The 11551-nt window shown below is 41.0% G+C and overlaps 1 protein-coding gene across 1 annotated transcript in view; it reads right to left on the bottom strand.

The window, feature by feature from the left end:
- Positions 1-11551, bottom strand: part of SEL1L3 (sel-1 suppressor of lin-12-like 3 (C. elegans)) — a 179256-nt gene that overhangs the window by 14440 nt on the left and 153265 nt on the right. The window contains exons 21-23 of the mRNA XM_006866302.1: positions 6766-6893; positions 5228-5330; positions 5069-5141 (exon numbers count right to left, since the gene is read on the bottom strand). Of these exons, the coding sequence (XP_006866364.1) occupies positions 5069-5141; positions 5228-5330; positions 6766-6893 (304 nt within the window). The remainder of the gene's footprint in view (positions 1-5068; positions 5142-5227; positions 5331-6765; positions 6894-11551) is intronic.

Genomic DNA, 11551 nt, shown 5'->3' on the forward strand with positions numbered 1-11551 from the left:
GGAAGAAAAATGTGATAAAGTAACATATGAAGAAAGGACGGAGACAGGGAACACTGTATCAAAGGACAGGAGGGACAGGGAGAGAGAGAAGGATGTGGAAGGACTGGCAATGAAGACATGAAGAAACGGAAGAGTGACAAGTTCTGAAAGAAGCAATTCTAGCGGCCCATGAATTTTCATGGCTACCAGCTGGCATAAAATCATAAAGACAATTTTCAGCTTCTCTAACGGAATTGCAGTGGTAATAATCATAACCATATTTCTACAGTGTAAAAATGACAAAGATAATTTGAAATGGAAAACACTGACAAGATGCAAAATAAATGAGCTATACCTGGCAACAAATTTAGGGCGGACGGAATTTGCATGAGGAAAATTTATATGCCGGCAATCTGTGGGGCATCAAAACTGGAGGGGCTTTTGGAGGTTTGCTTGCTAACTCCTCAGGTAAATCAAAGGAAACGATTCCGGATTAGCCTCTCTCAACAGTGACACCCTTCTCCCTCCCTATTGTCTCTTGGGTGAAACTCATTCCGTCTGCTTTTCATTATCTGCTACACAAATAACAGCTGTGCTAATGCTGAAGCGGCATGTCCAGTCCTCATTTATCCATTTGTAAATGTCTCCGGTGGTCTTCGCAGTTATTACATTCTTTTGTAGATATGCAAGATGGCGAAAACCGGTCATTTCCCACTGAGATGTTTGCCAAATGGATCATCTACTAAGTGTGAGATACCATAGGAGACAGGACTAATGCCTTCCTCTAACTCCATTTATGACCTAAGCATAAGCTTAGATCCAAAGCTTAAACACAATAGTTACAAAGATTAACATAATTGCTGTTGTTGGCTGCTGTTCAGTCCATTCTGACACATAGAGACCTCATGTGACTACAAGTGTCCCATAGGGTTCTCTTTCTTTCTCTCTCTCTCTTTCTTTAGTACAGGAGCAGATATCCAGGACTGTCTTCCACAGAACAGCTGGGTGGGTTTTACCCCAACCTTTTGGTTAGCAGACAAATGCTTAATCATTGCACTACTAGGATACACTAAGCTTAAAAATACTAGTTATAAATAAAAATAAATACAATAACTAGCATTTTTGAAAAGGTTCTATATGACAGATAAAATAGAATAGCTATGATTTACCTGTAATATTACTGTGGTTAAGTGGCTGATAATGTATTTTATTCACATACGACTCCTAACATCCGTTGGGGACTAGTTACTATTTTAACATTGTATGGGTGAGAAGTTTGGAGATCAGGAAGGCTGAGTAACTAAGCTGGAAGAGAAATGATTACACTCGGTACTGCCCTAGCTCAGAGAAGTCATAGCGACCAGTAGAAACAGCTAGGCTGAATGTTGTGTTAGATCCCTCCTTGGCTCCTGTCTCTGAATACATGGGGCTGGGTATTAGTATTCACGATCAATGCTTGTTTATACTCCCACACGGGTGAGTGCTGGACTGGGGTAAACTGGGAGACTTCCTGATGGAGGCGGCCAGGGAGCTGGGTTTGAAGGCACACCAGTAACCAGTTACTATCTGAGTTAATGTCAATTCCAGCTCATGACAACAACACGATGGGGTGGCAGAGTAGAACTGTACTCCATAGGATGTTCAGTACCTGATTTGCCAGAACTACATCTCCAGGTTTTTCTTCTGAGGTGCCTCTAAGCGTAGTGGAAACTTCCATTTTTAGATTAGCACTGAGCGTTAGTCCTACCCAGGGCTCTATTCAGGTACACACAGGTCGAATTCTGACAGAAGATACACTTAGAAAACAACTTAGAGTTCAAAAGTGGTTGTAGCAATATATGGACAAGGAACCGCCAGAAATTCAAGGCGGATTCATCAGAGAACACAGGATGAGGACCATCACTGCTGACGTCAGATAGATCTTGGCTGCAAGCAGAGAAACTAGAACGATGTTTACCTGTGTTTTATTGACTATGTAAAGGCATTTGACTATGTGGATTATAACAAATTATGGATAACATTGAGATGAATGGGAATTACAGAATACTTCATCATTGTGTTCATCTGGAACCTGTATGAAGATTGAGAGGCAGTCATTAAAACAAAGCAAGGGGCTAATGCATGGTTTCAAATAAGAATGGTGTGAGTCAGTGTTGTATCCTTTCACCATACTTATTCAACCTGTATGCCCAGCAAATAATCCAAGGAGTAAACCAAAACAGGATTGGAGGAGACTCCTGAACAACTTGAGATATGCAATGACACACCCTAGCTTACTGAAAGGGAAGAAGACTTGAAGCATGTATCAGTGAAAATCAAAGACTGCAACCTTCAGTATGGCTTCAAGCTCAACATAAAGAAAACAAAAATCCTCAAAACTAGATGATGAGCACCCTAGTCACTTGTATTTGGGTTTAATTACTCAGTAGCTGTGTGACTTAAGGCAAGTTATTCAACATTCCTGATCTCCAAACTTCTCATCAATAAAATGCTATAATACTATTAAGCAACATAAATAGAGAAAATACTGAAAATATCAAGGATTTCATTTTGTTTAGATGCACAATCAACACCCAGAGAAGCAGCATTCAAGAAATCAAACAATGTATTGCACTGAGCAAATTTGATTGCAAAAGATCTCTTTTAAATGTTGAAAAGTAAAGCTGTTGCCTTGAAGAATAAGGTGTATCTGACCCAAGTCATGGTATTTTTAGTGGCCTCATATGTATGTGAGTCCTGGTGTGGTACTGTAGGATAAGCACTGGACTGCTAAACTCAAGGTCCACAGATCAAACTCATCAGCTGCTCTTGGAAATTCTATACAGGGTTTCTGTGAATCAGAACCAACTCAATGGCATATACCAACACCAATGCCACCAACATATGCATGTGAAAGCTGAACACTCAATAGGGGAGACAGTAGATGAACTAATGCATCTTAGTTATAGGCATGGTGAAGAACATTGAGTATACTGGGGACTTCCAGAAGAATGAAAAAACTCTATCTTGTAAGAAGTATAGCCAAAATGTTCCTTAGAAGCAAGAATGGAAAAGCTTCATCTTGTGTACACTTCATCAGAGGGGCTAGTCCCTGGAGAGGGGCATCATGCTTAGCAGAAGAGAAGGTCAGCGAAGGATGAGATGAACTGACATAGGATTACAACACTGGCTGGTCTCAAGACCACAGATCGATTGTGAGGATGGGGCAGGATTGGGCGGTGTTTTGCTCGGTTGCACACAAGGTTGTTATGAGTCAGAAAAGACTCCATGGCACCTAACACAGCAATATTTTCAGTGGGAGAAAACATTTTAAGCCCACTTCTTAGACCATTTTTTAAACTCATGTTCACTTGGAAAATACAATACTTTTATGAACTCTTACCAGCCAGAGATTACATTACAGTTCTGGGGGGAACCCTGCCCTGACCTTGTGAATGGCCATTGTAAAAAAGGAAATAATATGATCAGGGCATGAAGAGGAAGGGTATCGGCAATCCCAGGGTTAGGAACAACCAATTTACGTACAAGGGGCTCATGGAAAAATGCCATTATCTATTAACTCCATTTTCCCCACAAACTTTTTGAAGCTTCCTCAATGGCACTATGGGTTAATGCACTGGACTACAAGATTGGTTTGAACTGCAAGGTGGGCAGTTCAAGCTCACCAGCCGCTCCTTGGAAACCCTATACAGGACCACCTTGGGTGGGTGAAAGTGAAGAGGACTTAAAACATTTACTGATGAAGATTAAAGAGCACAGCCTTCAGTAAGGACTACATCTCAATGTCAAAGAAAACAAAAATCCTCACCACTGGACCAATAAACAACATTCTTATCAACAGAGAAAAGATTGAAGTTGTCAAGGACTTCATTCTTCTTGGATCAACTATCAACACTCACAGAAGCAGCAGTCAAGAGATCAGATGACATATTGCATTAGGCAAATCTGCTTCACAGGAACTTTTTCGAGTGTTGAAGAGCAAAGATGTCAGCTTGAGGACTAAGGTGCGCCTGACCCAAGCCATGCTATTTTCAATAACCTCATATGCATGCGAAAGTTGGACAGTAAATAAGGAGGATCGTAGAAGAATTGATGCCTTTGAATTATGGTGTTGGAGGAGAATACTAAAAGTGCCATGGACTGCCAAAAGATCCAATAGATCTGTTTTGGAAGAAGTGCAGCCAGAGTGCTCCTTAGAGGCCAAGATGGCCAAACTTCATCTCTCATACTTTGGACATATTGTCAGGAGGGAACAGTTGCTGGAAACGGATGTCATGCTTGGTGTAAGATGGAGGGTCTGAGAAAAAGAGGAAGACCCTCAATGAGATGGATTGGCCAGGTGGCAGCATCAGTAGTGAGGTTGGCCCAGGATTGGACAGTGTTTCGTTCTGCTGTGCATAGGGTCGCTATGAGTCGGTGCCGATTCGATGGCACCTAACAACAACATGGGTTGGAAAATGGCACTTAACAATGAGAAAAACATCTAACCTGAAGTTACAAACCACCTCCCACAATAAAGACTGCTATATTAAAAATCTGAAGTACATACTACGGTTTGTAATAACAAATGGATGCTACTTTGTTCCAGACATTAAAGCATTATTATTACTATTAGTGTATTAGTCTACTAAAGAGGTTTTAGTATATCTTGAAGTGTTTCTTTAGTGTTTTTAAGTCTAGAAATGTACATTAGATACTAAGTACAAGCATTTGACTAACTGATGATAGATATGAACCATACGTAATGATTCTGACTAGAGTACACATTTGAATTAAAGAATGACTTAGGAGTGAAACTCATTCATAATCTGGGAACTGCCTGTACAGTCTAACCTGTGAGAGCTGAAATCTACGTAAGGTAGAAACTTGTCAGAGGCTTTTCAACTAACTGAGAGCAATTGAAAAGTGTTAAGACCACACCCTGTCAAAGGCAGAAAACTTGTGAGACCAGTAGAAAAACGAGGCAGTCCCATTGAGTTCTGGCTCTCACACATGTCTCATTGTAAAATATTTCTGGTGGGAAGAAAAAACAAAACAAAAAAAGACTGCCTCCTTTCTTATATTGCCTTTGTTTTTTGTCAATCTTTACCTGAAATAGACTGAATATACTGCACAGCCCAGGCAATCAATACGGACAGCAGGAAGGTCCCCAGGAAGTAGATCTGCAAATATCCGAAAGTGCATGTCACCAGATGACTGGCAAAGAGCAGGGGTCTCAAGGGTAGGACTTGGGGAAGACGGTACCTACCAGGGCAGAGTGCAAGAGGGCGCCCCAGAGAAGCCGCAAGTGAAGGTAAAACCAGGCCAGGGAGCAAGGGCTGAAGGTCTCCTCATTCGTGTGGATCCAGCACCTTCAAACAAAGCACAGGGCATCTTGATATTTCAGCTAAATGGGAAGGCATTACACATGACTGACGTCTGCAGAGCCTCAAACCCACGGTCTTCTGCTTTGGGATAACAGAATGTGCTGGAGGTGAGAAGTGAAGCCAGGAAGTCAGTTCTCTGCAGTTCAGGCCTGAGCTGACTCAAATCCCAGCAGCCTCAGTCCCTGACTTACCTAGGACACTGGATGGTGCGAGGAGTTTACGATTGGCTGTTAACTGATCGGTGGCAGTTGGAACACAGCCAGACACTGCAGGAAAAAACGGCTGTCGAACTGCTTCCATAAAGATGAAAAAACAAACAAAAGCCAACTCTGTTGCCATCAAATCAACTCGGACTCATACAATGGAGGAAAAGTGCGCCAGAGGGTTCTAAGTCTCTAATGGTTACGGAAGCACACTGTCACATGTGTCTCTTGAGGAGTGGCTGGTGGGTTTGAACCGCTGGCCTTTCAGTCAGCAGCCCAACCACTGAACTACTGTACCGCGGGGCTACTTTCTGTAAAGATTACAGAAAGCTCTAATACAGCAGTTCCGTACACGCTACTGACAAGAACGGCTCTATAGGGCTTTCTGCAATTCGAATCTTTTCTGATTACAGAATTCACTCCAAGGTGACACTTTTTTAGCTCCCTTTTGGCTGAAAAAAAAATCAGCAGTCTTGCTACACAGCACAACATACATGAACCCTGAAAACGTAATGTTGAGTGAAACAAAGTCAGTCACGAAAGGTCCAATATGGTGCCATCTCATTAATCTGCAATACGGACACCAGGCCAATGTATAGGAATCAGAGTCTGACTGTGGTTGCCAGAAGTGGGAGGAGGGAGGGAATTATTGTTTAAGAAGCATTGAATTTCTGTCTCTGGTGATGGGAAATTTGGCAATGGATATTGGTGACGGTTGTACAGTCTGATGAATTGATAGGCTTGGTCTCACTGAACTGTCCACATGAATGATGGTGAACATGCCAAGGCTGCGTTATCTATAATTTTATAACAACAAGAAGAAAACTGAGTAGGTCAAGGAGGACTCCTTAGAGTACAGAGGCAGCCAGTTCCCACATCTGTCTAAAGTCCAGATGTTGAAACATCTCCCCTCTTTCAGAAAAGCAAACTCTAATCCGATACAGTATGTTTTCCACTCTTGTAGAAACACTTGGCCAGCACTTACACTTCAGCTCCAGCATGCTGTAGATTAAGCCTCACATACTAGAGAAGGGAAATAAATGTGAGTCTGACTGAGTATTAATAGAAGCAAATCCTCTGGCCTCTTAAAAAAAAAAGCAACAATAATAACTTGCAAAACAATTACAAAATAAGGGTAAGGTTAACCTTAACCAAGTATCAAATACCACCCTGTCAGACTCCCTCGGATTCCACACTGTGGGACGCTGTGAGCTTACCTTTCATACAATTCCCGGGTGACGGAGAAATTCTTAGAGTGGATGGTTGCATTAATTTCCAGCAAGTCCAATATATGGTGTGGGATTATAGCACCTTCTTCAGTTAGCAGTGCCAGGTTAAAAAATCCCTAAAGCAAGTCACAAACCAAGTTCATTAGTTCTCCACAATAAACCCAGACACGCACCTGTCATCCAATGTAAACTTTTACAAGCTCTCTCTAATTTTTTTTTTTTTTTAGTCCCTTGAGGCAGATGGCTTTGTCATCTTCATTGATGAATCGTTTCCCTAAATATATCCATTTGCAGGAGAACCAGGAGGCTTTCAGAAGATGCTGGGCCCCATCTGCTTAGAAACCAGTGAACCGGGGATCTCTCCCTTCCTGCTCACTCTCATTGTAGAACCTTCTGGGAAGCATGTCTCTAGTGTCAGCCAGAAGCCAGGATACCAAGGCAAAACAACACCCTGAACTCACAGACAATGACACCAGGCTAGGGACCACCGTGAGCATGTTGGAGATCCGACTCAATGTTTTTGTCATTTGGGGTGTATGTGTGTGTGGGAGTGGTCATTCTAATACAATAGCTCCTTTATGTGCACAAGAACATACAAGCACTTGTCTCCACTTCCTGTGACCAGTGTGGAAACCTAGCTGACCATTCGTCTGTCATTTTGTTGGATTGTGTGTTGTTGAGATGCTGGAAGCTGTGCTATCCCATTGTAGTCATCCATGATGAGCAGGTTTCAGAAGAACTACTGGACTAACACAGACTAGGAAGGAGGACCTGGGGATTGACTTGCATAAAAAAAATGGGCCAGTGACAACCTGATGAATTGCAGTGGAACACTGTGACAGAGTGCTGGAAGGAAGCTGAGCCACTCAGGTTAGAAGACACTCCAAATATGTCTGGGGGAAGAGCTGACTCTTCAAAGTACAATTGACCTTAAAAACTTTTGGGACTTTCATTTACTGACATGGCACGACTAAAGAGGAGAAGAAACAGCTGCAAACATCCATTACTAATTGGAACATGGAATATAAGAAGTAAGAATCTAGAAAAATCTGAAGTCATCAAAAATGAAATCGAACATATAAAGACAGAAATTTTAGCCACTAGTGAACTGAAATGAACCGAATCTGGCCTTTTGAATCAGACAGTCATTTGGTTCATTATGCCAGGAGTAACAAACTATTGTCATACTCATGGTGCCACACGTGAACAGACTATTTCAAGCTCGATCTTGAGGTACAAAGCTATCAATGATAAGATAATACCAATATGACTGTAAAGGAATCCTGGTGTGGCGCTGCAGGATAATGTACTGGATTGCACGGTCAGTTTGAACCATGAAATGTTTTTGAACCACAAGGTCAGAAGTTCAAATCCCCCAGCTGCTCCTCAGAAACCCTATATAGTGTTGCTATGGGTCAGAACCAACTCAACAGCACTTAACAACAACATAAAGGAAGACTAGCTAATATTACTATTATTCACATTTACACATCAATCACTAATGCTAAAGAGGAAGAAACTGAAGATTCCTACCAACTTCTTCATTCTGAAATTGATCAAACATGCAATCAAGATACATTGGTAATGCCTGGTGATTGGAAAGTGAAAGTTGGAAACAAAGAAGGATCGGTAGTTGGAAAGTATGGCCTTCAAGACAGAAATGATGCTGGAGCTCACACAATAGAATTTTGTCTGGCCAATGACTTATTCATTGCAAATACCTTTTTCAACAACATAAATGACAACTTAACACAGGCATCTGAATAGAATACACAGAAATCAAATCGGCTACATCTCTGGAAAGAGATAATGGAGAAGCTCAAAATTATCACCAGGGTTGACTGGGGAACAGACCATTAATCGCTCATACGCAAGTTCAAGTTAAAACTGAAGAAAATTAAAACAAGGTCTCTGAGAACCAAAGTAAGTAAGACCTTGAATATATTCCACCTAAATTTAAAGACCATTTCAGAATAGATTTGACTCATTGAAGATTAGTGACCGAAGACCAGACGAGTACTGGGATGACATCAAGATCAAAATACATGAAGAAAACAAAAGGTCATTAAAAAGGAAAGAAAGAAAAGGCAAAAATGAATGTCAGAGGAGAGTGTGAAATGTGCTCTTGAACACAGAATAGCTAAAGCAAATGAAAGAAATGCTGGCATAAAGGAGCTAAACTTAAGTCATTAAAATAAAAAAAAAACTTCATAAAAATTTGAAGTCTCTAATAAATAGACTAACAAGATTAAAATAAAAGAGAAGATTGCTGTTTTTGTTGTTAAGTGCCGTGGAGTTGGTTCTGATGAGCGAGTGGTGAGTTTGAACCACTGACCTTGCAGTTCCAACTGACCTGATAGCCGAGTGCTTATCTTATAGTGCCATAGTAGAGAACTGTTTTTATGAAATGTAATGCATATAAAAAACCTTTTTCTTAATGTAAGGAATTTATATGCATTACATTAAAACATGTATCAAAATTCCAACAGATAAATGGACAAAGAACAAGGATAGAAATTCACATAAAAGGAAATATGAAAAATTAATTGTTATAAACAAGAATAAGAATTTTCAGCTTTATTAATCAATGCAATTTAAAACAATAAGCATCAAGTTGCAGTTATTCAATGACAATACAGTAGTATGGTGCATTATTTAATGTCTCTGCTAGCCTTTGTCTTTGTAACTCACACCAAATGACTTCTCCTGATGGGTCTGACTAAGAGACCATGGAAGAAGACTCTGAAAGGATAATAGGACTCAGTTGTGAATGATTGTTAACAGGGGTAATTGTGATTGTACAAACTTGGAACTCTAGCATGGCTACAAAATGAGCCATCTCCGGGACAGGAGGGAGGATCTCATTATCATCAAAGAGACAAGAGTGCAGTGTGTCCTTTGGCCCCTCAGAGCCCTGTGCATTGAGCCTTCTTCACCCAGAAAGCTGGGACACCAGAGGACTGCCAGAAAAGCAGCAGTGGCAACACAGCCAAAAGCCAGAGTAAAAGCAGCAGTGGTGAGCATCACAGCCTACAGAGTAAGTAAAGTGAAGTGACTTTGGGCAGTGGGGAGCCTCCAGGCACTTAATTGCAGAAATCATTTGACAATCTGATTTATATCACATGCAAGTAAAATTTTACTAACGAGCATTCATAAACAGCTGCAACAGTACATTGACAGGAATTTGCCAGAGGTTCGAGCCAGATTCAGATGAAGACGAGGCATGAGGGATATCACTGCTGACATTAGATGCATCTTGGCTGAAAGCAGAGAATACCAGAAAGATGTTTACCTGTGCTTTATTGACCATTACAAAGGCTGTGTGGATCATAAACTATGGGTAACATTGCGGGGAGAGTGTGTATTCTAGAACATTTAATTGTCCTCATGAGGAACCTGTACATAGACCAAGAAGCAGTTGTTTGAACAGAACAAGGGACACCAAATGGTTTAAAATTAGGAAAGGTGTGCTAGGGTTGTATTCTTTCATCATACTTATTCATCTGTACATTGAACAAATAATCTGGGAAGCTGGATTCTATGAAGAAGAACATGGCATCAAGATTTATGGAAGGTGAAGAGCAACTTAGACATTGGCTACCTAAAATGGGGGATGGGGGGGTGGCGTAATAAGGCATGAATTGGCTGGTTTACAAGTTTTCAAGAGGGAGTTTAGTTTCAGAGTGTGTGGGGGAAGGTTGCATCCCCAATGAATACTTTTCATCTTGTCTAGATGGCTCTGGTGAAAGGAGATGGGGATAAGATTCTTATGATTCAATAGTGAGTAATTATTATCACGACTAATTGCAACTGTCACAACTGTAAAGGTAGAAGTTTTGTAACATAAAGTGGGAAGTAGGTAATTATACATTCTAGGAGCAGAGGACCCTAGGACCATCAAGGGAGAAAAGCACGAGTGAAATGTGGGACCCTATCCAGAGAAGCAGCGACACCAAAGATGGAGGCAGAGATGAGGACATGGAGAGAGAGAGCAGCTGAGGACTCTAGAACTCTTGGAAAGAGAAAGGCTGTGTGCTAGCGGCCAGGAGACAGGCTTGCAGAATGTGCCATTTTTTTGTTTAAATGATTATATATTCCTGAGCATTTTGGTGCACATCCCTCTCCCACCCCAAAACAAAAACAACAACAAAGAGCAGAGCGAATAGAAGCAGATACTGTTGAATGATGATGCATGGAGGAGACGGTAATCATTGCAATGAAACAAGAGTAAAACCAATGTTCTCCCACGTAAACTAACACTCAATTCACAACAACCTTGCTTGCTGAAAGTGAAGAGGACTGAAAATATTTACTGGAGATCAAAAACCACAACCTTCAGTATGGGTTGCACCTCGATGTAAAGAAAACAAAAATCCTCACAACTGGACCAATAAATAACATCATGATAAATGAAGAAAAGATTGAAGTTATCAAAGGCCTCATTTTGCTTGGATCCACTTATTCCAACACTCATTGGAAGCAACAGTTAATAAATCAAATGATGCATTGCATTAGGCAAGTCTGCTTCAAAAGACCTCTTCAAAGTGTTGAAGAGCAGAGATGTCAGCTTGAGGACTATGGTGCATCTGACCCAAGCCATGGTATTTTCAATAACCTCATATGCATGTGAAACTTGAACAGTGAATAAGGAAGACCATAAAAGAATGGATGCATTTGAGTTCTGGTATTGGAGAAGATTATTAAACGTACCATGGACTGCCAGAACACACAAATCTGCATTGGAAGTACAACCAGAATGCTCCTTAGAAACCCA

Source organism: Chrysochloris asiatica, unplaced genomic scaffold, assembly GCF_000296735.1.
Source record: "Chrysochloris asiatica unplaced genomic scaffold, ChrAsi1.0 scaffold00089, whole genome shotgun sequence".
Lineage (NCBI taxonomy): Eukaryota > Metazoa > Chordata > Mammalia > Afrosoricida > Chrysochloridae > Chrysochloris > Chrysochloris asiatica.